At 38.6% G+C, this 26,645-nt stretch overlaps 1 protein-coding gene across 4 annotated transcripts in view; it reads left to right on the forward strand.

Annotated features, from left to right (window-relative positions):
- The window catches only part of DIP2B (disco interacting protein 2 homolog B), a 225,166-nt gene that overhangs the window by 132,663 nt on the left and 65,858 nt on the right, over nucleotides 1–26,645 (forward strand). For 3 of the 4 annotated variants that reach the window (XM_042992273.1, XM_042992275.1, XM_042992274.1), the window contains exons 4-6: nucleotides 12,478–12,603; nucleotides 23,181–23,393; nucleotides 26,290–26,445. In XM_042992273.1, the coding sequence (XP_042848207.1) occupies nucleotides 12,478–12,603; nucleotides 23,181–23,393; nucleotides 26,290–26,445 (495 nt within the window). The remainder of the gene's footprint in view (nucleotides 1–12,477; nucleotides 12,604–23,180; nucleotides 23,394–26,289; nucleotides 26,446–26,645) is intronic. The other variant, XM_042992276.1, reaches the window with a different exon arrangement.

The following is a 26,645-nucleotide window of genomic DNA, read 5'->3' on the forward strand; positions in this document are numbered from 1 at the left end:
AGGAAAGTAAATTGAGTTTAGTTCAGTTCATCAAGAATTTATTGTAGACCTGTGAGTTGAGACAGTTTAGATTCTAGAGAAGCACAGACAGAAACCCAAGAATCTTTTCTTAAACACAGGTATCCTTTATAAAAGGTAGAGGCAGAAAAAAAGAGGGGATGACAGGGGAAGGAGCCTGGGAACTGGCACTGTTAAGGGCAGGCTTCATGGAGGTGTTGAAGTCTAGACCAGTTTGAAGGGTGAATAGCTGTTTGCTATATAGATATTCCAGGTTAAAGAAAACGTAGTCTGGGGCACCTAGGTGGCTCAGTCGGTTAAGCATCCGACTTTGGCTCAGGTCATGATCTCGTAGTTTGTGAGTTTGAGCCCCGCGTCAGGCTCTGTGCTGCCAGCTTGGAGCCTGGAGCCTGCTTCGGATTCTGTGTCTCCCTCTCTCTCTGCCCCTCTCCCACTCATGCTCTGTCTGTGTCTCAAAAATAAATAAACATTAAAAAAAATTAAAAAAAAAAACGTAATCTGTACAAGGGAATGTGAAATGCACGTGAAATTTTATTTAAATTTAAATTAAATTAAAATTGCATTTTCCCTCTCCACTAGGCACACAGTATAGTGCCAAAATTAATGTGATACCCTAATGTTCCAGAATTTAATAGTTGCTGTCTCTGTCATAATTAAAAATGTTAAAGTGGTTGCTGCCTTAGAAGTTGGTGAAAATGGCATGACTACTTGATGGCTTGCAGGTACCTCTTTGAACTGTGCTTCTCTACTTAATGATTGAACCTGTCTAAGCATCTGCCTTTTAGTCTGTCCATATCTGCTAGTCTGTTCAGTCTGTCCATATCTGCTGGTGTGTCTGGCCATCTGGCCATCCATCCATCCATCTATCTAAATAGGTAAGGGCACTTAGTGTTTGTTCTGCCCCTGATAGGTAAAGCCCATCTATGCTACTTTTGCATCATGTTGTAACCACTTCATAAAAACAAGCCAAGAATAGGAATAGCTACTTTAAAACTGTAAAATAACACTTTCCAATTACCTCTTGGGAAAAGATGAAAAAAATAGTTCAGTGTTGTCCATAGATGTAGGGAAACGGGCACTCTCATACCCTCTCATACCTTGTTGATGGAAGTGTTACAAATGAGATTGAATTTTTTTAATATGGCTTTTTTATTTTTTAGAGAGAGTGTGCGAGTGAGAGAGGGACAGAGGGAAAGAGAGAGAATCTTAAGCAAAGCTCATGCTCAGCGTGGAGTCCAACATGGGGCTCCATCCCACAACCCTGAGATCATGACCTGAGCAGAAATGAAGAGTCGGACGTTCAACCAATTGAATTACCCAGGCGCCCCTTTTTGAATATGTTAATTGACCTTTATTCTTCTTCTATAACCTACCTGTCCAGTGCCTCAACTTATTTTTTAAAATTGAGCTGTTCTTTTTTTTTTTAATTTATTTACAAGAGTTTTTTTTTTTTTTTATTTTAATTCTAAGGATGCTAACATTTAAAATGCACTAGAGGTGTTAATATGAGTAGACAAGGCAAATCAACTAGAGGTGTAAGAATTAGAAAAGAAAAAGTAAAACTGTATTTGTACTTGATACGATGTTTATTTAGAAAATCCAAGAGAGTGGGGGTGTCTGGGTGGCTCAGTCAGTTAAGCTTCCGACTTTGGCTCAGGTTATGATCTTGTGGTTTGTGAGTTTGAGCCCCATGTCAGGCTCTGTGCTGACAGCTTGGAGCCTGGAGCCTGCTTCAGATTCTGCATCTCCCTCTCTCTCTGCCCCTCCCCTGCTTGTGCTCTGTCTCTCTCTCTCTCTCTCAAAAATAAATAAACATTAAAAAAAAAAAAAAGAAAACCCAAGAAAGTCAATAACAAAATTAATCTAATACAATAATTCAGTCAGGTAGCCAGATATAAAACTAGTTCAGAAATCAGTAGCCTTCATATATGCAAGCAATAACCAATTAAAAGATATAGTAGAGCAAACCTCACTTACAAAAGCAATAGAAAAGATAAGACATATTTAGGAAAAACTTAAGAAATGTATAAAGCCTTTACAAAGGAAACTTTAAGACTCTGAAAGACACAACATAGACATGATAAATGGAAAAGCATTCCTTGTTCTTTGATAATTCAACATCACAAAGATGCCAGGACTCCCTAAATTAGTTTATAAATTCAATCCAGTCCCAACAACATTATTAAATTTATTTATGGAGCCAGAAAACAGGTTTTTGAAGTTCATTAGGAAAAATAAACATGTAAGAATAGGTAGGAAAACACTGAGAAAGAAAACCTATGAAGAGTGACTATACCTACTAGATATTAAAACACATTCACTCTAAAGACTCTATAATTAAAACAGTGTGGTATGGCAGACAAAGTGGCAGATAGACCATTGGAATAGAATAACATTGGAATAGAATAACAAGTGCAGAGGGGCACTGGGGTGGCTCAGTAGGTTAAGCGTCTGACTATGGCTCAAGTCATGATCTCATGATTTGTGAGTTTGAGCCCTGCATTGGGTTCTTTGCTGTTAGCACAGAGCCCATTTTGAATCCTGTCTCCGCCCTCCCCCCCCTTCTCTTTCTCTCTCTCTCTCTCTGTCTCTCAAAATAAATAAACTTTAGAATAACAAGTATAGAAATAGAACAAAGTACATCTGGGATTTAGTGTATAATAAAGATAGCATTGCAAATCATTGGGACAGAAATGTACTTTTTAATAGATGGTGCTAGGACACAGGGAATAATATAAAGTAAATCCATATCTCATACCATATGCCAGGAAAAACTTCAAATGGATCAGAGATCTAGATTTAAAAAAAAAAAAAAGGTAAGTACTAAAAGAAAACACCAGTGAATTTTTCAGTAACGTGGGTTTAGAGAAAGTCTTATGGGAAAACAGCTGGAACTCAAAATCCAGATGTGATGAAAGACTACATACAAAATGTTTTTACTGCAGTAAAAAACACATATATATATATATACCCTCTTAAAAATTTTTTTTAATGTTTATTTATTTGGAGAGAGAGAGAGAGAGCGAGCGAGCAGGAACAAGGAAGTGAGCAGGGGAGAGGTAGAGCGAGAGAATCCCAAGCAGGCTCCACACTGTCAGCACAAAGCCTGACTCAGGGCACCATCTCACAAACCATGAATGACATCATGACCTTAGCCAAAATCAAGAGTTGGATACTTAACCAACTGAGCCACCCAGGTGCCCCGCCTTCAAAATTTTTAAGTGTACATTTCCATATTAACTATATGCATATTGGTACACAACAGCTCTTTAGAACTCTTTGATCTTGCATGACTGAAACAGTGACAACTCACAACTCTCTGTTTCCCTCTCCCCCTAGTCTTACTACATCTAAGAATTTGAGTACTTTAGGTATCTCTTGTAAGCAGATTTTGGTTTTTTGTGATTGTTTTAGTTCACTTAACCTAATGTCCTCAAGATGCATCCATGTTGTAGCATGTGAGAAGATACCCTTCTTTTTTAAGGTTGAATAATAGTCCATTGTATATATCTAACACATTTTCTTTATACATTCATCCATTCATGGGCATTAAGGTTCCTTCCATGTCATGGCTGTTGTACATAATGCTGCATTGAACATTTGTGTGCAAATATCTCTTTGAGACCCTGCTTTCAGTTCTTTTGGATATATACCCAGAAGTGGGATTGCTAGATCATATGATAGTTTTATTTTCAGTTTTTTGAGAAACCTTCCATACTGTTTTCCATAACAGCTGCACCATTTCACAGTCCCACCAACAGTGTGCAAGGATCCTAATTTCTCCATGTCCTCACCAACACTTTCCTTTCTTTTTCTTCCCCCCCCTTTTGATTTGTTTTCTTTCCAGTAACTATCCTTTTTTTTTAAGTTTATTTATTTATTTTTGAAAGAGAGAAAAAGCATGAGCAGGCAAGGGGCAGAGAGAGAGGGAGAGAGAGAACCCCAAGCAGGCTCTTTGCTATTAGCACAAAACCTGACATGGAGCTTGAGATCATGACCTGAGCCGAGATCAAGAGTCGGACACCTAACTGACTGAGCCACCCAGGCCCCCTTTCAGTGGCTATCCTGATTGGTATGAAGAGATATGCCATTGTGGCTTTGACTTGCATTTCCCTGATGATTAGTGATGTTGAGCATCTTTTCATATGATTGTTGTCCATTTGTTTATCTTGTTTGGAGAAATGTCTGTTCGAGTCCCTTGGCCATTTTAAAATTGGGTTACTTGTTGTTATTGAGTTGTAAGTATTCTTTAAATATTCTGGAAATTAGTGCCTTATCCAATACATGGTTTGCAAATATTTTCTCCCATTCCATAGGTTGCCTTTTCACTCTGTTGTTTCCTTTGTTGTGCAGAAGCTTTTTAGTTTGATGGAGTCCCACCTATTTTTGCTTTTCTTGCTTGTGCTTATAGTGTCATATCCAAGAAATGATTAACCCGTTCCAGAGTTATGAAGCTTTCCTTTTATGCTTTCTTCTAAGACTTCTATAGTTTCATGTCTTATGTTTAAGTTTTTGATTTATTTTTAGTTAATTTTTTTTTACATTTATTTATTTTTGAGAGAGAGGGAGAGACAGAGCGTGAGCAGGGGAGGGGCAGAGAGAGAGGGAGACTCAAAATCCGAAGCAGGCTCCAGGCCCTGAGTTGTCAGCACAGAGCCCGACGCGGGGCTCAAACTCAAACCGCGAGATCATGACCTGAGCCGAAGTCGGACGCTCAGCCGACTGAGCCACCCAGGCACCCCTTTAGTTAATTTATATGGTATATGGTATAAGATAAATGTCCAACTTCATTCTTTTATATGCAGATATTTCAGTTTCCTGGCAACATTTGTTGAAGAGACTGTCATTCCTAATTGAACAGTCTTGGCACCCTTGTCAAAGACCATTTAACCATACACACAAGGGTTAATTTCTGAGCTATTTTATTGCATTGGTCTATATGTCTCTCTTTATGCCAACATTATACTATCTTGGTTACTCTGGCTTTCAGGAAATATATATATTTTGAAATCAGGAAATATGAGGCTTCCAGCTTTATTCTTCTTTCTTAAAATTGTTTTGGCTATTCTGAGTTCTTTGAGATTCCGTATACATTTTCTATTTCTTCAAAAGTGCCAGTGGATTGTTACAGGTATAGCATTAAATCTGTAGATCACTTATATTTTAACGATATTAACTCTTCCAGTCCATGAACATGGAATGTTTTTCCATTTGTTTCTTCTTTAATTTCCTTCAGCGGTTTTCATGGTATACAAGTTTTTTGCCTGCTTGATTGTGTTTATTTTAAAATTTTTATTATTTTTTATGCTACTATAAATGAGATTATTTCCTTCCTTTCCTTCTCAGATAGTTAATTGTTTGTGTTGAGAAACACAACTGGTTTTTGTATCCTGATTTTCTATCCTGCAGTTGTTGAATTCGCCGATTAGTTCTAACAGTTTGTGTACATGAATAAAATCTTTAGGATTTCCTATGTATAAGATCATGTCATCTGCAAACATAAATAATTTTACTTCTTCCTCTCCTTTTGTATACCTTTTATTTCTTTTTCTTGCCTAATTACTCTGACCAGGACATCCAGTACTATGCTGAAAGAAGTGGTGAGAGCAGGCATCTTTACCTTGTTCCTGATCTTAGAAGGAAAAGCTTTCAGCTCTCGCCGTTGACTATGTTGCTGGCTGCGGGCTTTTCGTTTATGAATTTTATTATTTTGAGAGAATGTCCTTCTATTCCTAGTTTGTTGAGTGTTTTTATCAAGTGTGTTGAGTTTTGTCAAATGCTTTTTCTGCATCTATGATGGTCATATAATTTTTGTCCTTCATTGTGTTAATGTAGAGTCTTATATTTGTTGATTTTCATATGTTGAACATCCTTGCAACACAGGGATAAATCTCACTTGGTTATGGTACATAGTCCTAAATATAAATATGAATATGAATGTTTTTATTTATTTATTTTGAGAGAGACAGAGACGGCGTGAGTTGGGGAGGGGCAGAGAGAAAGGGAGAGAGAGAGAGAATCCCAAGCAGACGCCACACTGTCAGCACAGAGCCCAGCGTTCAGCTCGAACTCATGAAACCGTGAGAACATGACCTGAGCCAAACCCAAGAGTTGGACGCTTAACCAGCTGAGCCACCCAGGCGCCCTGGTACATAGTCCTTTTCATGTACTGTTGAATTCAGGTTGACAGTATTTTGTTCCATATTTTTGCATCTGTATTCATCAGGGATATTGGTGTAGGGGTGTTTTTCTTTTCTTTTTTTTTAGTTGAAACATAGTTGACATACAGTGTTACATTAGTTTCAGATGTACAGCATGGTGATTGAACAAATCTATACATTATGCTATACTTACTGCAAGTGCAGTTGTCATCTGTCACCATACATCGCTATGACAATACCATTGACTATATTCCCAGTGCTGTACTTTTTACCTTTGTGACTTATTCCATAACTAGAAGCCTGTATCTCCCACTCCCCCTTACCGACTTTAAAAAATTTTTTTAACTTTATTTATTTTGAGAGAGAGAGGGAGGGAGGGAGGGGCAGGGAGAGGGAGACACAAATAGGCTCTGTGCTGACAGAGCCCAGAGCAGCCCTTGAACCTACAAACCCTGAGATCATGACCTGAGCTGAAATCAAGAGCCAGATGCTTAACTGACTGAGCCACCCAGGCACTCCTTTCCTTTACTCATTTTTCTCATCTCCCTACTCCCCTCCCCTCTGCCACCATCAGTTTGTTCTCTGTGTTTATGGGTCTGTTTCTGCCTTTTAAAAAAATCTGCATTTAAGTTTTTTATTTATTTTAAAAATTTCAGTGTGATTATCATTCAGTGTTACATTAGTTTCAGATGTACAAAATAGTGGTTTAATAATTTTATACATTACTCAATGCTCATTATGATGTGTCATCACTGTACATTTTTTCGATATTATTGACTTCCCCATGCTCTACTTTTCATCTCTGTGACTTCTTTATTTTATAATTGGAGGTTTGTACCTCTTAATGCTCCTTATCTATTTTGCCCATCCCCCACCTGCCTCACCTCTAGCAACCACCAGTTTCTTAACTGCATTTAAGAGTCTCTTTGAGTTTTGTTTGTTCCTTTTTTTAGATTCCACACATAAGTGAAATCATATGGTGTCTGTCTTTCTCTGACTCATTTTACTTAGCATGATACCCTCTAGGTTCATCCATGTTGTCGCAAATGGCAAGGTCCTATTATTTTTAATGGCCGAGTAATATTCCACTGTATATATATTCCGTATCTTTATCCATTCTGTCGATGGACGCTTGAGCTGCTTCTATATCTTGGCTATTACACACAATATTGCAGGAAGCGTGAGGATGCATATGTCTTTTTGAATTAGTGTTTTTGTTTTCTTTGAGTAAATACCCAATAGTGGAATTACTGGACTTTTTGGTGTTTCTATTTTTAATTTTTTTACCTTGTTTTCCACAGTGGCTACACCGATTTACATTCCTACTGACAGTGTACCAGGGTTCCTTTTTCTCTACATCCTCACAAAACTTGGTATTGTCTTTTTCATCCTAGCCATTCTGACAGGTGTAAGGTGAGATCTCGAAGTGGTTTTGATTTTCATTTCCCTGTGGTTAGTGATGCTGCGTGTCTTTTTATGTCTGTTGGCCATTTGTATGCTTTCTTTGTAAAAATGTCTATTCAAGTTCTCTGCTCACTTTTTAATTGAATTATTTGTTTTTTGGTGTTGTGTAAGTCCTTTATATATTTTGGATGTTAACCCCTTCTTGGATATATCATTTGCAAATATCTTCTCCCATTCAGTGGGTTGCTTAGTTTTAGGGGGTTGTTGTTTTGTTTTATTTGGATTTATTTTGTTTTGTCTTGTTTTTTGCAGTATCTTTGTTTGGCTTTGGTTTTAGGGTAATGCTGGCCTCATAAAAATGAATTTGTATTTCTTCTTTTAAATGAGAAGTATTTCTTCTTTAGTTCTTTGAATGAATTTGAGAAAGGTTGCTGTTCTTTAAATGTTTTATAGATTTCTACGGTGAAACCTGGGCTTTTCTTCGTTGGGAGGTTTTTATTACTGATTCAGTCTTCCTAATAGTAATTTGTCTGTTCTGATTTTCTCTTTCTTCATGATTCAATCTTAGTAGGTTGTATGTTTCTAGGAATTTATCCATTTTTTTAGGTTATCCAATTTGTGGTATAGTAGTCGTCTCATGGTAGTCTTATAATGTTTTTTATTTCTGTGGTATCAGTTGTAATATTTCCTCTTTCATTTTTTATTTTAGTTATTTTACTCTGTATTTTTCTTTTTTAATTTTTTAAAAATCTTTATTTCTGAGAGAGAGAGAGAGAGAGCATGAGCAGGGGAGGGCAGAGAGAGAGGGAGACACAGAATCCAAAGCAGGCTCCAGGCTCTGAGCTGTCAGCACAGAGCCCGACGCGGGGCTCGAGCCTGTGAACTGGGAGATCATAACCTGAGCCCAAGTCAGACGCCCAGCCGACTGAGCCCCCCAGGTGCCCCTGTATTTTTCTTAATCTAGCTAAAGATTTGTCAGTTTTGTTCATCTTTTCAAAAAACCAACTTTTATTTTTGCTGATTGTTTTCTGTTTTTCAAATTTATTTTTTTTTAATTTCTGTTATAATCCTTGTTATTTCCTCTTTTTACTAACTTTGGTTTTAGTTTGTTCTTTTTTGAGTTCCTTCAGTATAACATTAGGTTATCGATTTGAGATATTCCATAAAAAATTTTTAAAAACCTTCTGTGTGGCAATAAACTACCACAGTGTCAAAAGACAAATGACAGATTGAAAGAAACTATTTCTGACATTCAGAGATAAAGGGCTAGTGAAGAACTCTTAAAAATTAGGGGAAAATAAATGCAGAAACCCAGTAGAAAAATGATCAAGTGACATGAATATTTACTTTCACTTACCAACAAATATTAAATGATCCTTAAATCCGATGTTTAATCTCATTAATGATAAAAGAAGTACAGGGGTGCTTGGGTGGCTCAGCCAGTTGAGCGTCCAACTCTTCATTTCAGCTCAGGTCATGATCCCAGGGTCATGGAACTGAGCCCCACATCAGGCTCCATGCTGAGTGTGTGGAGCCTGCTTGGGATTCTCTCTCTTTCTTTCTCTCTCTCCCTCTCTCTCCCCCTTCCCTTTGCCCCCTCCCCTGTTTGCACGTTCTCTCTCTCTCCAAAAATAAAGTAAATCTTAAAATTAAAAAAAAATAATAAAATAAAGGAAGTCCAAATTGAAAGTATACTGAGACACCATTTCTCAGCTACCAAACTGGTAATAGTCAAAAAACCAAGATAATACATTCTGCTGGTGAGGCTATGAGGAAACAGACACATAGGCACATTGCTGATAGTAATACAGTATGATACAACTCTTTGGAGAGGAACTTGGCAAGATGCAGCAGAGTTTAAAATGTATTCACTTTTTGACTTAGGAGTCTCACTTGTTGGAATTGGCCCTGAAGATATACTCTCATCAGTATAAAAGTCTACTTGCACAAGACCCTTTGTTGTATTATTGTTTGTAATTGTAAAATATCGGAAACACTTAAATGCCCACACTTAGAATAGTTGAGTAAACTAACTTATATAATGGAGTGCTATGCAGCTTTAAAAAAAAAATGAAGAGGGGCACCTGGGTGGCTTAGCTGGTTGAGCGTCTGATACCCCAATAGCACTGAGCACTCCTTCTTTTAAGGTCTTGGTTTCTAAATACCATTCTCCACTAAGAGAGGTCAGGGTTCCTTAGAGAAATGTTTAATTCTAGTGCTGGAGAAGGGAACATACCTGGAACATCTTATACCAGAGAACAAAAACTGCTCAAAATGATGGGAATATGTCAAAAGGACGTAAGAGCCAGTTTGATTTGGCCTCGTTGGTCAAATCTGGGGTATTAGGACCATCAAAATAAGTAATGGTAGTAACAATAGCCATAGAATAAAATGAGAGTCAATAGGTCTGTATTGATATAAATAAATTGGGAGAGAAAGGGATGCTTTTTCTTATAGTAGAAAAAGTAACTAATAAATACAGAAGGAATGATAGAGTTATTAAATCAATGTTTTGTAGCCATTATGGTAATAATTGATTCAGCCAAGAATCATCAATGAATGCTAAAACCAGTAGGTAAAAGTTCAATGAAGTATGTAATATTTATATCATCTGAAAAACATTCACCCATAATTTATTTGTTAATTACACTAAGGGAAGAATAATAACCTTACAATGAATTACTTTAGTAGACATCATCTTAACCAAGTAATCAGTTACTATCACCAGTAATAGGGCAGACACTTCCTGACATCATGTTTCAAGAAGACATATTACTTCTGTGGTATTCCTACCAAAATGTATAACCAGAATCTAATTATGAGGAATATCAACAAACTAAAATTAAGGGACATTCTACAATATAATTAGTCTGTACAATAATGTCAAGGCAATGAGAGACAAAGGTTAAGAAATGTTCCAGATTATAGGATAATAGAGAATTGTGACAACTAAACGTAATGTATGATTCTGTGTCAGGTCCCAGATCAGGAACAAAGGAGGAAAAACTATAAAGTGCATTACTGGGGAATAGTAGGCTAAGTTGGAATATGGGTTGTGGGTGACATAATAATTTGTATCAGTATTTAATTTATTGATTTTGGTAAATGTATGATAGCTATATAAGAGTAAAATCATCGGGTGTCTCGGCTCAGTTGGTTAAGTGTCCGATTCTTAATTTCGGCCCAGGTCACAGTCTTGTGGTGGTGAGATGGATCCCCATGTTGGGCTTCGAGCTGGGTGTGGAGCCTACTTGAGATTCTCTCTCTCCCTCTCCCTCTGCCCTTCCCCTGCTTGCACTAGCTTCTCCCCCTGCTCAAAAAAAAAAAAAAAATCCTTGTTCTTAGGAAATACACCTCAGCAATTGGAATTAATCCTACAAAAATAGGATTATATGTATGTACTAAGGTGAAAATACTGAATTCTTTTGCTGTGAATCGTTGCCAAGAATAGTAGCAAAACTTTGGAAACAGGTTGCTTAAATAAATCATGGCACAGACATACAGTGGAATTCTATGCAACCTTTAAAATTATGTTATAGGTTTGTATTTACACAGAAAGATGTTTCTGGTTATATTAGTGAAGGTTTTTGTTGTTGTTGTTGTTGCATGAAACAGGTCAGCTCAGGCTACCTTAAATAGCTAGAGTAGGTCATAGAAGCGAAGCAACAGTTGAGAAATCCCTAGAAAAGGAGAGACAGCTTCCAGGGTTTCAACCCTGAAGTTTAAGGACATTCCTTTTCTCTAGGGAGTTATCATTAAAGTGACTCAGTTCTAGAACCTGCATTTTCTTGACTTACTTCGAATTCTTCCACACAGACCCCCATAAAAGGATCTGATAGGTCCAGCTGTTATAAGAGGTACATTTACATAGCACAGACAGGCCTCCTAGGATAGTTTGTCCCTCAACTGGGCCCATCCCTGAGAAGAGGAAATTCTTGAGAACTAGGAAGCTACTTCAGTTATCTACCTTCATAGGATTTTGTAAGAGTTTTAAAAAATCTCAAAGGAGAACACCAAAGACTATGAATAGTATGATCCTTTTTTTGCAGAAATGTAGAGCACATTTTATGGCGGGAGTGGACAATCAAGTGTTCTGTTGGGAAATGTTAATTTTGAGACCCCTATTAGACTTCTTTTTTTTTTTAATCTTTATTTATTTTTGAGGGAGAGAGGAGAGTGTGAGTGGAGCAGGGGCAGAGAGAGAGGGAGACAGAGGATCCAAACTGGGATCTGCTCCAACAGCTGAGAGCCCAGTGCAGGGCTCGAACTCATGAACCGTGAGATCATAACCTGAGCTGAAGTTGGACACTTAACCGACTGACCCATCCCGGTGCTCTAAGGTTCCTTCCTCTTGGACTTCAAGGGGAGAACTGAATTCTCTTGTGGCCACAGTGGCAAACAAGTACCATCAGCTCTTATATTTTTCTAGATCAGATTCAGCCCTTCTGATCCTGTGGTAGAGAACTGAGTGGTCTCAACCACTTTCAGGCAGTTAAACAAATCCTAAGCTTCTTTTCCTGAAGAACAGTGAGTGTCTTTTAGCTACCTGCACAGCACTCATTCCATTCAGAGGTAGGATCCCTGCCTGGCACAGGGGCATGTTAGACCCCTTTGCCTTTCCCCACCCCTGCCTATCTCCACTAGCCCCTTGTTTGCTCTTAAAGCAGTCACATAATCATTCTGGGCTTCATTTTCCTTGTCTGTAAAATTATCCTTGACTTCTTTCTTTTTTTGTCTCTTCTTTTTCAGTTTTATTTTAATTGTTACAACACAAATTGTAACTAAAAATCACCTAAATATCCCTTTTCAACAGTTGAGGCAGTAATAGTTCAGCCCACAGAAGTAATCACTTTAAGAACCAAGAGCTAATAAATGCAAATGTTTAATCTTTCAGATATCCATACAGAAGCAGTTCAAGCCGCACTGGCAAAGCATAAAGAACAGAAAATGGCTTTGCCTATGCCAACCAAAAGGCGGTCCACATTCGTCCAGTCTCCTGCAGATGCCTGCACACCTCCTGGTAGGTTTGTCAGAACCTTCCTCTCTGACAGTTACTCCTGTGATGTTCCTGACATAAGTTCTGCTTTGTCTTTTCTGAGGTAGGAGCCTGCACTTTTCCTCGTCATCCAAGGTGTCTAAGAATACACATTGAAGACACAAGTTTTGATTGTCACATTATAAATGCTTACAGAAAGAAGCCTTAACAATAATGCCATTTAAAAAAAAAAAAAGTTTTCCTTCCGAATTTTCAGCATTTCCTTAATACAACCCCCAAACTCAAGTAGTCATAAATAAACACAGGCCAAAGCTTAGGGTCTTAGAAAATCCTTCTGTGGTTTAATAGCTATTTTCGTTGACCTCTAAAATATGACCATGGTCATAATTTCTTTAACAAATTTATACTTCTCAATCAGATGCTTTGCCTCTACAGAATAAGTGCATTTGGGATAAAATTTTGTGTGTCATTAAAGACGGAGTGAGTGCAGTCATGCAAAGGTTTAAGGGATCTGAAAAAATATATATAAGTGTGTTTGTATGTGTGTTAATATATTTTGTATACATTTGTATATTTTTAAGAACCCACTTTTTATAATGGGTTCACAAGATCAGAGAGAACTAAGTGTCTTCATCCCTTTCTCATTCCCCAGACTTGGACTCTCTACCCGAAGAGTTATATAATTTGCTATTTGAGGAGCAACCGGAACAACTTTAAGTTGTCTTGTTTATTCAGAATCTTTCCCAAAGTTTCGAAAAGCCTTAAGATTTTTTAGATGAAATCCCAGACAAGATCTCCCTGTAGGCCGCTGAGACTAAACATAATAAATCTGTCCCGGAGCCTCAATATAGTGTCTGTGTGTCTCCTGTCCTGTTACTAGTAATGAAATCTTTGGGGGGAGATTTTTCCCTGTAGTTTGGGTCTAGAGGACTTACCATATCTTTGGGGAGAAGGTTACATCATTGTGATTGACTTTGATTCACAGCTGTCAAGTTGAGCTGTTTCCACTGATCCTAGTCCCTGGTCTGGGTTCATATTAATAGTTTTCTGCTAGGTTTTGGCTAACTTCTCAGAGCATTTGGGTGTGCTGTGGGCTCATTAATTGTGTGTGCTTCTTTTCCTTACATCTGTGGTGTCAATATGTTTGAGAGAGAAATAGCTCTGTGGCTTCAAGTGTTTCTCAAAACGTAACACAGGATACCTCTAGCAGACCTTCACAGTGAAAGACATTTTGTGTCTGTAATGGTGCGTACTTCCAGCCTATTCATTCAAAATCTTGGCTGGTTTCCCTTCCACAGTAGTATAACACCAGTTGGGTCCTGATAGACAAAGGGGCCTCTCAGACCCGGAGCAGTTCCTCGTGGGCAGATGCTGCCGCAGCGCGGCTGAGGGCTCAGTTGTAATAAATGGCAAAGGGTAGGGAGCACGTGACTCGTACTTCTTAGAAACAGGCCTCTCCATAGCTGTAATAAAGAAATACAGCTCTACAGTAAATAGTCTGCTCTCATGGCCTTGGGTTAAATGTGAGAGTGCGGCAAAGGATCTTGAGAATGCTCGGAAGGAATGGAAACCTTTTTTATCCCCTTACAAAAGTCACTGCCCGAGGGGACATTACCAACTCCAGCAACAAAATCGTGGCTATTCACTACTGAATGAGACCATAGTCCTTGGGGATTCACTACAGGCCTGTTTCTGAACACTAATGTTGTACTGCAGCCTTACAGAGGTGGCATAATGTTCCTGATCACCTTATGTGTCTTCATAATTTCATGATTATAAAGGTACAATCCTCTCTCCTAAGACCTTTATTCATCAGATCAGAGTAACGAAAAGGTCTCCTATCTGTTTATCTCCAGAGCTAGGGATCTCTGAATAGCATATGAGAAACCTTAATGTACTACTAGGGACGTGCATGTTGTCATATAGAAGAGGAATTCTCTCTCATCATGAAGAAACATTGAGAGCACCCTACAGAGTGATTTCTCACATGGCCCCCACACGGAGCTAGATCCTGATGCTCTCATTCTGCAGCTGCGCACACGCCTGTGTCTAGCGTGAGGAAATGTGCAAGAGCTGTATCATAAGGCATCCATCAGCACTTTTCATTTTAGGGAATGGAATTTGCTGTTCCCCAGTTAGGGGATTCAGATTCCATTCTCTCCAAGCTCCTGAGAACCACTGGTTAGATCCTTGGCTGTGTCCTCTTCCTACTGCAGTTTAATCCTGTGTCACTGTCTCCCTTTATCTTGCACTGAGAGCCCCTGAAACACTGAAGTCTAGAAGAATGCTGAGGCTGCCCTGAGGGTTGGGGAGGAGGAGGAGGACCTTAATTATTGCTGGTTATAGGCAGTTTTAAAAAAATCAGTTCTGGGCAGCTATACAAATGACCTTGCCATGGCACTCTTTCTAGAAAAGTTGTACTAACCTTGCAGGGAAAAATTAACCTCAGATTTTATAGTAATTTAGTCACGTTGCCCTTTGTGCACTGTCTGAGCGGTCAGGATGCACGTCACAAAGCAAGTTTGCAGTCAGGGCCGTCACTGTGCACGTGCTGTCCCGTGTGAACCCAGTTCCTGGGATACCTGCGAAAGCGCACTAGCCAGTGAGGCTCTTTGGGGCGCACCCAACGCATAACTGTTGGCATTACTAAACTGATGAAATTTTAGAGCTATTTTTGGAAGGATTTAATAAAAAGGATTTAAGAAGTAAAATATGTCATAAATCTTGGCTTTATTCATAGTATTACATAGGATGGAAAATATGGTATAAATAGTGGCCATGGGAAATAATTGGCTTTTGTTCACATATCATTTGGAAATAATAAAGTGTCACTCAACCTAAAATTTGTTTATTGATATGTACGCTGGTTTTTATCTTATGGATTGGAAAATTTAAATTCTCAGAGTTGGTAGCAAATTACGGTTCTTTAGTGCCTGTGGCCTTTTCAGTCTCTTAGACTGCTTGAATTACTGCCATCCAGTTCCCTTTATGTGCTGAAATCATTTACTAATGTCATGAGGCCATTACCTCAGCTCTTTCTTTGTAGGGATTCTTTGTGTAATTCTGTTTCTCATTCATACCGATAAACAAGATGCGAAACTGCAGCATATATTGTTTTCCCCTCTAAGTTTTTTCTGCATCCTTGTGGACTTACCCTGTGCTTCATTCGGAGGGTACTCGGATGACCAAATAGACCACATGATGACCCCAGAGCACAGAAAGCTATTTCAGCTGGCTTGAGTAGAATGAATTTATGTTCCTGTCCCACACAGGGCCCTGCTTGGCAGTGACCGCAGTAGTAATTCCTAGGGCCAGATAAGGAGGAATTTACAACTTAAAAAGTATAACAATATCCCAGGTCTGTTCGTGGGCATCACTGTCGTCTACAGAAATGCAGGGATATTATTGCAAGCAAATTAAATAGCTGTTGCCTTCTGAGAGCTTATAGCCCAAAACATGTTTTAGTCAGTTAATTTAAATTAAAAGAGAATACCTATGTGAATTGCCAACTTGGGGAATTTTCCCCAAACATTCTAATTTCATTCAGAAGTGCAAAATAGAGTTGGCAAATCAGACCCCTATAAATGTGCTCTAATTAATAGACTTGGATCATGTTAATAGCATACTTTCATTATTGGTGTGGGTTATGAGCAGTGGTCTCCAGTTACTTGGGAGACCAGTAAATATTCAATATTCTTTAAGCCAAAGCACAGTAAAAACCCACTTTGATAGACTGAATTTATTTCAACAGCTAATGGTAAAATTTACAGCTTGCCAGTAAAACTGATTTCATAGTTACCGTTTATTGAGTAGCCTTGTGTACTAGTTAAAGAGCTAAGTGCTTAGCACATATTTTTTTTCTCCATTGCCCTCTGTCCCATTTTACAAATGAGAAAACAGGTTTAGAGAAGCTCAATAATTTGCATAAGCTTCGTTAGCTGTGTAGTCAGTTAGATAATCTGAAAATTCTCTCCTAGAACAGAGACAAGAAAACTTCCCATTAGAAATTCTAGATAGACTAGAACCAGTTTCCTTTTAAATACATACAGGAGAGAGAGAGAGACAGAGAGAGAAAACAGTCACTGAACATCAGAATGCTGAGATGGTGCTCGCTTTATCTGTCCTGGGGAGCGGGGAGGCAGGAAAGAAGGGGCTTAAATAAATTCTAATTACCATAAGGATAAAAAAGATAAAACCTTGGACCTATGTAAGCTGGCTCAGTTGGTAGAGCGTGTGACTCTTGATCTTGGGGTTGTGAGCTTGAGCCCTACGTTGGGCCTAGAGCTTACTTAAAAAAAAAAAAAATAATAATAATAATAATAATAATAAGTTGGTTGTTGGAATTGAGATCCCTGGAGGGACTTACAGCTTCAGCAGAAAAATGAACTAGAAAAAATTAACATGCCAGCGAAAGAAAATGTTGTTAAGAAAGCTTGAGTTGTGCCTGGCCTTGGGATAACAGAAGCTGGGACCTTCCCTAAGAATTTGGGGTCAAGTGGGTTCTAGGTTTGAATTTCACTATACTGCCTGGTAAGAACTAACATTAAAAAAATGGTCTTTGGACTGATGATAACCTTGAGACACAAATAGTTTCTGGAAGGATACAACGTCAACCCAGGGATTTAGGATTCCAGAGATAAAGATCCACTGAATTTTGTGAGTAAACAGTCCAAAAATAGAAAACACTCACCATGAGAGAGAATAGAAAAAGAACAACAACAGCAAACAGCAGAATTAAGACCCTTAAGAACTGATTTGCCCAAGAGCTCTCAGTCGCAGAGCTAAGGTCGGAATTCAGAGTCTGACTTTAAAAGCCCATTCTCTAAACCACTTGGTATATCGCCTCTCCTTCTACCATAGTGTCAAGTAAATATTTTGCGGTAAATCTGGAGCTCTAGCAGTTGCTGCATGTTTGATCGGACTTTTCAAATAGGCAATAAGTTTTTAAAAATCTCTTTTTTTTACCTAAACACAGTTGACCCATGGGCAATACAATTTGAATTGCGTGGGTCTGCTTATATGTGGAATTTTTACAATGTAGTATTGTAAATATGTTTTCTCTTCTTTATGATTTTCTTAATATTTTCTTTTCTCTAGATTACTTTATTGTAAGAATACAGATATAATAGGGGCACTCGGGTGGCTCAGTCAGTTAAGCATCTGACTTCAGCTCAGGTCATGATCTCACAGCTCGTGAGTTCAAGCCCTGCGTCTGGCTCTGTGCTAACAGCTTGGAGCCTGGATCCTGCTTTGGATTCTGTGTCTCCGTCTCTGCCCCTCCCCCACTCATGCTCTGTCTCTCAAAAATAAATACACATTAAAAAAATAGAATACAGATATTTGTAAAATACAAAATATGTGTTTGTTGCTTATATTAGATTATCAGTAAGTTAAGTTTGGGGGGAGTCAAAAGTTATACACGGGCTTTCAGCCATGCATGGGGCCAGTACCTCTAACCCCTGTGGTGTTCAAGAATCAACGGTAGTTTTTAAAAAACTTTTATTTATTTACTAGGAGAGAGAGAGAGAGAGAGAGCTTGTGCGTGCACCCATATTTGCGTATGAGCTGGGGAGGGGCAGAGAGAGAAAGAGGGAGAGAATCCCAAGCAGGCTTCATACTGTAAGCATAGAGCCCAACCAACAGTGCGATCATAACCTGAGCTGAAATCAAGAGTTGGATGCTTAACCAACTGAGCCCGCTCAGGCACCCCAAGGGTCAACAGTATTTGTAATATTAATTCATTTTGTGAACTGTTTTTTCATAGACATGGAAAAATACCTAGAAAAACAGTGTTTGGAGATCCTTATAGGTAGAGTGACCCTAGAGTAATTATTAACAGTGAGTGCCCCTTCTCTCAGAGGGATTCCAGTTTGGACATTAATGGTCAGGCAACTCATGAACCTGCCAGTCAGGTTTTACATAGTTATTTTTGATCCCAGCCAAGCTTCTGTGCACCCAGACACATTACTGTGGGATGCCAAAATATCTCTTAGATAGTTCTGAAAGTCTCCCTAACCCTTGTCTGGTGAATCAGACACCCTGGTTGGGTATAGTGCTATATCAAGCTGCCCAGAATTTGCAGCCCAAGGTTGGTTCAAGATTGGCCTGCTTCCAGAACTAACCTTCTAATCTTCTCTTCCATATATGCTTTTACTCCTAGGTTGCTTCTTCCTCTTGGATCTCTAAAGATTTTTCTTTTCTTGTCTGCATAAACTCCACTTGCCTTTCTTGAAGGTTCTGGAAGTCCTTAATTCCTCTGACCCAACAATGCAAGAGAACATGATATTTTCCTGCCTGATGTCTTTCCACTCTACTTACCCAAAATACACAAAAATTCTTTCCATGATCTCTAGAATATCATGCACTAACCGTCCTAGTGGTTGTTTCCTTTATTTGTTCTTTGAAGCTCCTATTTCTTGGCCTGGCTTATGTGGTATATTTTGTAGTAGTTATTAGGATAAGATCTTTCTTTTGGTGAGTCTTGACTTAGCTACTGTTCTAAGCTGATGTCTGGGCCTAATTTTGGTATCAGCTGTCAGAGCCCGATGGCAGTCACTGTCTTTCTAAGAACTTGTCCAGTTTGCACAGTACCCCTCAGATTGTGTAGACTGACTGAGATGTTACCATCCTCTCACCAAGCCACCATTTTCACCCCTGTGAATCTTTTTCAATGAGTTCTTTTGACAGCTTTATTAAATTACAATTGACATACAATAAACATACTTAAAATGTGTAGTTTGCTAAGTTTTCGTATCAAAACCATGAAGCCATTACCACAATTAAGAAAATGAGCGGTATCCATCATGCCCCCCCAAATTTCCTCATAATCCCTTTGTAATCCTACTTCTCTCCATCTCCATGATCTGTTTTCTGTCATTAGACATTAGTTTGGATTTTCCACAGTTTTGTATAAATAGAATCATACTTTGTTGTACTTTTTTTTGAGGGAAGAGGTCTGTCATATTTCACTCCACATAATTATTTTGAGATTCAACCATGTTGTTTTGTATAGCAGAGGCTCATTCCTTTTTATTGCTGAGTAGTATTCTGTCCTATAGATATACCTTTTGTTTCTCCTTTCAGTTCTTGATGGACATTTAGGTAGTTTCCAGTTTTTTCCTATTAAAATAAAGCTGCTATGAACATTCACCAACAAGTCCTTGTATAGATATATGCTTTCATTTCTCTTGGGTAGATATGTAGGAGTGGAATGAATAGATTATTCCACTAGTAGGTGGAATTGGTAGGTGTTTAAACTTTTAAAATAAACATTTTTAGATATAAAAGCTGTATTTTCTGCCAAAAAGAGGGATGTCATTTCCACACATGGCTAATGACAAAAAGTGCTACAGTGCTCAAAGACAGCAAATTTGGGACCTTTCTCCCCTTAAAATCAACAAGCTAATTGTTATATATGTTTTGTAATTGGTTAGAAATGGATTTTATAGGCTTCTGCCTATCAGTATAAAATGGTTCTGTGTTAAAACCATACTAACTAAAAACTGAAGAGCAAAGCGTGTTTTCAAAATTATTTTCTGTTTTAGAGGACCTATTGTATTCATCTTATACAAGAGTTTAAGCAAGGGACCTTAGTTATGATGGATAAGAGTTGTAAGTTCATGTTCAACTGGAGCAGAATCAGTTAGAAAATATTTCTATTATCATTAATTTAATCTTGCCAAAATTTCTACTAATCCACAGCAATTTCTTGGGTGACAGTTACTTAACAAAACAAACCAAAAAAGCTACCAAATAAACATATCAATATTTAAGGGAGCTTGTTTTTTTGTTTTGTTTTGTTTTGTTTTTTAAGATACCGTCTTGGAGCAGTGCTTATGTTTGTGCATTAAGATACACGATCTGCTGAAAGCTTTGCACAGCCAGTTTTGTGCCTGTGAGCTAACCTAGAATGGATGATTCAAGGAAGAGAAGGGGAACCAATATTTATTGGCCAACTGCTATGCACTGCCACTGCTGGGGGTGTATTCTGGACAATGTCTCATTTTATGGTCTCCTGTGCATTTAGCACAAAGACCCTTAAGAGCCCAGTGCTGTCTACTTGTCCAGCCTCATCTTCCATCAGAATTGGAAGTAACTGCTGTTGCGTCCTGTGCTGCAGCCAGTCCCGTTTCTTTCAGGTCCTGGATGTGCCTTGTCTTCTGTGCCCTCCCCACTTCCTCACATGCTGTTCCCTCTGCCTGGCTCTTTGCTCCCCCCACCTCCATACGCTTTAGAGCCGATAGCTACTTACCCTTCTGGCCTAGGTTTAGGTCTCACTTCCTTGGGTGTCTGCACTGTAAGACACTAAGTCCTATTGGAGTAGGGACATGTCTCCTTTGTTCACCATTTTATTCTTACCAACTAGTGTAGTGCTTAGTAGTATTTGTCGAATGGATAAACAAGCAAACCTTCTCAGGTGGATAATGTTATTCCCCAAGTCACATAGCTTATGAGGGGTGGACCCCAGAGTTCAAATGGAAAACAGACACCAAGCCATGTTTTTTCCACTACACTGAGCCGCCCACAGTTGTAGTCACTAAACACGGAGGAGGACTGGCAGGCAAACGAGGTCATTGAATTGAAACAATGCACCTAGTGACATAATTGATCCAGTATAGAAACACAATGAAGCCAATTTGCCGTAAACCTAATCATGAAAATACTGGTTTTGCTATCTTTTGAAAATTGGGTTATTCTGATTTTAGACTTAATGCAGTTTAAAATAAATGATGCAATAAAGACAGCCTGCAAATCCAGTGGAGTTTGTTAGGGTCCTGAGATGTATTACCCTGAAAATACTTTGTTCTTAGGGTCAGATACACCTGTTCCACACCGCCCACCCATTGATCTTTTCTTTATCATGTTTACAAAGACAGAAATCTCTGCCTCCCAAGGTACATTTGAAATGTTGGAATATTTTTTGAGAATTATGCAAACCTCGTTCCTTAAATAAAAGGTTACAGATGGTGTTACTTTTCTTTCTCTGTATTTTCCTTAAGTCACTCTCCTTTTGTATTCTAGATCTCTTTCTCCTTTAAAGAACCTCATCAGTTTATCCCTTTGGGGTCTGGTCACCGTTTCCCTCTCCAGCCTCATATTTTGCCCCTTACTCCTCAAAGTCTTTGCTCCATTTACATAGTAATACTTGAATTCCTCCCCCGGGATTGGTGCCCGTCTTGTGAAACCCTTTCTTACCCCGTTTCTCAGCGTCTCTTGAAGTTTTGTGAGATAGTCTGTAGGATTGTGTCTCCTGTACTGGACTGTAAGCCGTTTGAGGGCACTCTCTCCCAAGAACTTATACATCTCAGAATCCCCAGAACCTGGCATAGTTCCCAGCACATACTGTAGTTATGTAGTACATTGTGAAAATAATCAGTCGTGGGCCTCATACTTCCTTCAATATGAGATGATAAGTTGGAAATGGTTCGGAGCAGGAAGCAAGAATGTGGTCATTATTTTAACTCTTACTTCCTTGCTTGCTTTGGACATGCAGAATCTGACTTCTAGATTAATTTAGTCTTTTGTGGTTCAAATTTCCATTGTGGAGCAGCATTCTAGCCCTGTTAGTTGGTTATCTCTTTGGCTCATTGAACCAAAGTCGAACGCAGACTTACAGTTTCACCTGAGTTAGAGTGCTCAGCAGGACTAACCACAGAATGTTTTATTTTTTAAAAAATTAAATGATATCCAATCCATAGGCCATTAATTGTAACCTCCAAAATCACGTAGAAGGGTTTGTCTCAGATCAGACCAAATGCCCCCTTAACTTCTATGCCTCTGAAGCTGAGAGCCTTGAAATAAATTCCTGACTTCTGCTTCCATTGGCTGTCCTATATTTGGTTGAACTTTTCCTTTTTTATTTTCTCAACATGCTTTTCTAATTTAGGCCTTATTTCCCTGAAGTCAGAGCCAGGCCAAATACAGTAAATTTGTATCAGTAAGTTTCTCACAGTTCTTGGAGAGTTAAGGAAAGCAATACAGATCGGGGCCGTCCCCTGTCACGTTTGGGAGGCTTACCTGTGCTGAGTGACCACTTGCCGCTAAAACCGTGAATGCCTCCAGGCCAAGCACTGTTTCTAATTCCATCTCTAGTTCCCCCAGCACCCAGCCCACTGTTTGACACTGAAGCTGTTATTAACAAAAGTAAATTTTTATATCACCCTATTAGGATCATTGCCTGTTGAGTAGACACTAATTAGTAAGTACTTGTCAAAATCAGTATAGCAGCCTATCACACGGTTCTCTAATTAAGAGGTCGAGGGAGCCATATAAGCACTTCAGTATTACTTGAATATAAATAGATAAGCCAGAAAAATTCAGATCCTGATTCAGTTCAGAACAGAAAAGCATGAAGTTTAAATGTTCCAAAAGGGATTTTTTAAGAACTTAAAATTACCTATAGATTTAGGCTGTTTTGTGTTTTCAGGCTTTGGTCTGTAGACCTTTCTTTGAGATTCTTGAGAACCTTTACACACTAATCTGCCTTGAGAATGTGAATATTTTGCTGGTATCAAAATTGAATGTGTTGATCAATGAGTAAGAACTGAAAGGTCTCTGTTCTAGGCAGGATCGAGAACTTCTTTTTTTCTAATTCCACACAGACACGTCTTCGGCCTCTGAGGATGAGGGCTCTCTGAGACGCCAAGCTGCGCTCTCTGCTGCCTTGCAACAGAGCTTACAGAATGCTGAGTCCTGGATCAACCGTTCAATTCAGGGATCGTCCACTTCTTCATCCGCATCTTCTACGCTGTCCCATGGAGAGGTCAAAGGAACCAGTGGGTCTCTAGCTGATGTATTTGCCAATACCCGAATAGGTAGGAGCTGGATCTACCCGAGCAGCCCAAGTCATGTTCCATTTGGCTCCCAGCATCCAGGAAATAGTTTCTGATTTGTATTAGTTTTTTCAGAGTGGCCTAAGAAATAAAATTAGAAAGAACATAACAGTTAATGGGGCAAAGAAGGAAACACCAGCAGTACATTTGGAGTGATAGGTATCATCTGCATTATTGGTGCATAGTATTGCCCACCTGAAGCCATAGCTATTTCCATAAGCAATACTCAAGCCGCAAGATATAACACCAGTCTTAGTGTGGGTTTATCCCTACTGGAGAATATTCCACATATTAAAAGGTGTTAAAATATGTAACATCTTAGATTTTCCTAGGATTGTTACCTGTGTTTTCTCAAACAGAAAAACATGAAACCTGAGCAAATTCTGCACTAATATCAGTGAAGCTCCTTGTCTTTAGCATAAAGACTGGATTTATGGTCCTTGCTGCTGTGTTATTGCTACAACTGGAGTGTGCAGGCTGACCGTGTTGGTACCCTGTGAGCTGCTGCCTGCTACCAGTGCTCCTGTATAGAGGGTAGCTTTCGCTTGGCTCTGCTTTATGTCTGTGTGTGTGTGTGTGTGTGTGTGTGTGTGTATGTGCGCGCGTGCGCACGCACGCACGCTTTAAGGGTTTGTGACATCTGCAGGTAAAGATATAGCTCAGATCTCTGCTTTTGCTAAATTGGTTGGTACATACTGTGCTGAGTTATGTATTTGAACATCATGTGTCTGTGGTGTCTTAATTTTCATATCAGTGGTCTTTCTATATCACTATATATATATAGACACTATATATATGTGTGTGTGTGTGTGTGTGTGTGTGTGTGTATACACACACACACACACACACACACACACATATATACACACATATATAGATCTTTAATCTATTAATTGATTTCTGAAAAGAAAAATTTAGAAAATTTGCAATTCAAGCCTGTAAATTAGTAAAGAACATAGCTACCTTGAAGGTATGATTGCCCACATTAAAAAGCCAAGTGCCAACAGCCAGTGGCTTGTCTTGCAGCTTGGCTCTGCCCTGTAATCCACTGAACCTCTTAAAGCAGCTACAGAGGAGCATACTCACCATCTTTTCTGTTCGGGAGGGTACGCAACAGAGCCATGGTCGGGTCAGGTTTTATTTCCACATTTGTCTAAAAGAAAGCAACTTCACTTATTAAAAATACTGTCCTAATACCCAGTTAACTTTGTCTAGGTTTTTGTTAACTAGATGATTTCATCTGACCTTATATTTTTCTATTGCTTCACTACTCTATGAAAAGTTTTTTGTTAAGGTATTCACAAAAACCATTTTATCTAACTAACATTATTGCCTTTTGGATGTTTGCTCTAACAGAAGCAATTCATGTTCCTAATAGAAAAATTTGAAGATACAGATAAAATATATATATATCTATATATATAGATATATATAGATATATCTGTAAACCCACTTCCCACAGATAACACTCTAATGTGTATCTTCCTAGACTTTATTTGCATATGAATATGTAGGGTTTGGGTCTTGCTTTTTAAAAAATGAAATTGTACTAAACATAGTGTTCATAACCTGCTTTTCTTAGCAGTGTATCACAAATTAGTAAATCTTTTATGTCATTAATACAGAATTATACTATTATTTTTATGGTTTCAAAGTATGCTGTTATATGGCTATGTCCTGGTTTATTTAGCCATTCCCCTGGTTTGGACATTTGGGTAGTATCCAATTTTTGGCCATTATAAAAACTGCTGGAATGAACATCCTTGAACACAGAATTTGGTGCACTTGTCTGATTATTTCCTTAAGACATATCCCTATAAGTGGAATTGCTGGGGTCAAATAAAGATGAATATTTTTAATGCTTTATTACTACATTATTCTACAGAAAGGTATGCTGTAGTCTACTTGTGCTAGTATATATAAAACTTTAAAAACCATTGAACTAGGGGGGAAAAACAACAATTGAACTTAGTAACATCAGACTTTGGGGGCATAGAGACCTTACTCCCAAATTGATTTTAGAAATTGTTTATCTTACGCTTTTTGCCTTTTTTATGGTTTTGAGTAGCTTGTTGTTATTGTTGTAACTCATATATTTTACTTCCTCTAATTTTCCTTTTCTTCCCCAGATGTTTTTCTAAGTTTTCTTAGGTAACACATCCCTATTGAATGGCTCTCTTCCAACTTAGGTCATTTTAGTTCCTTGATATTAAGAATCCCTACCTGAAGCAGAACAAAAGAACATTACACAATCATGCTTAGAGCAAGGGAAGAACCTTGTCTGTCAAGTAGATCAGTTTCCTGTGGGTTATTTTATAAAAATTGGAAGTAGGCCTTATCTGGTTTTCTTCATTTGGGAACTTGAGGGATCTGACCCACTCCCAAGACACTCTTCCCCATTTCCGGTGGAAGAGGAGACATTATGGACAAACCAACATAAACCAACATAAACATGAAGAGATGCTCGAGGCTAGAATATCAGTAGCACTATGACCACAGTCACTTTGCTTTCATTTTGAAGTCACTCGCAGTTTTTATTATGATTATTAACACTGAATTTCTACCAGACTTTCTGTGGAGAAAAGAACATTTTGGAGGAATACTGGATATGTGATTGGCTCTTAATAAGGCTGTTCAAGTTCTTGAAAATAATAATTTTGAAAAAAGGAAAAAATAATTTTGATCTGCCCTGGCTTCCACTCTCACTCTCTCATTATATCTTACGAGTAGAATTTGATTTCAAAGGTTATTTTACAAGAATTGATAGCCCATTTTTGTAGTTTTTTCCTTGTTAAGAAACAACCACAGAAAGATTTGAAGATTCTTGTTTTTATTGCCAATGTCATATAATTCTGAATTTTGTTTTCTCCTCCCTCAGAGAATCTCTCTGCTCCCCCTGATGTCACTACAACTACCTCTTCTTCATCATCATCTTCCTCAATGCGCCCAGCAAATATTGATCTGCCCCCTTCGGGGATAGTCAAAGGCATGCACAAAGGATCCAACAGGTCCAGCCTTATGGATACAGCTGATGGTAGGGCGTTCTTTTAGGGAGCTATATAGGGAATATTAGTTAAATTGGAAAAATGCACGTCCTGAACAGCAGCACCTGAGCGGTAGAGCAGCTGCAGAACTCCACTGCAGCTGGCCGTCCAGCACAGGTCCTCTGGAGGGCCCTCTTTTCAACAGCCTGCACTGTGGCAGCCCTGTTACTTGTTCGGACAGTCTGCATGG

Source organism: Panthera tigris, chromosome B4 (assembly GCF_018350195.1).
Source record: "Panthera tigris isolate Pti1 chromosome B4, P.tigris_Pti1_mat1.1, whole genome shotgun sequence".
NCBI classification, from domain to species: domain Eukaryota; kingdom Metazoa; phylum Chordata; class Mammalia; order Carnivora; family Felidae; genus Panthera; species Panthera tigris.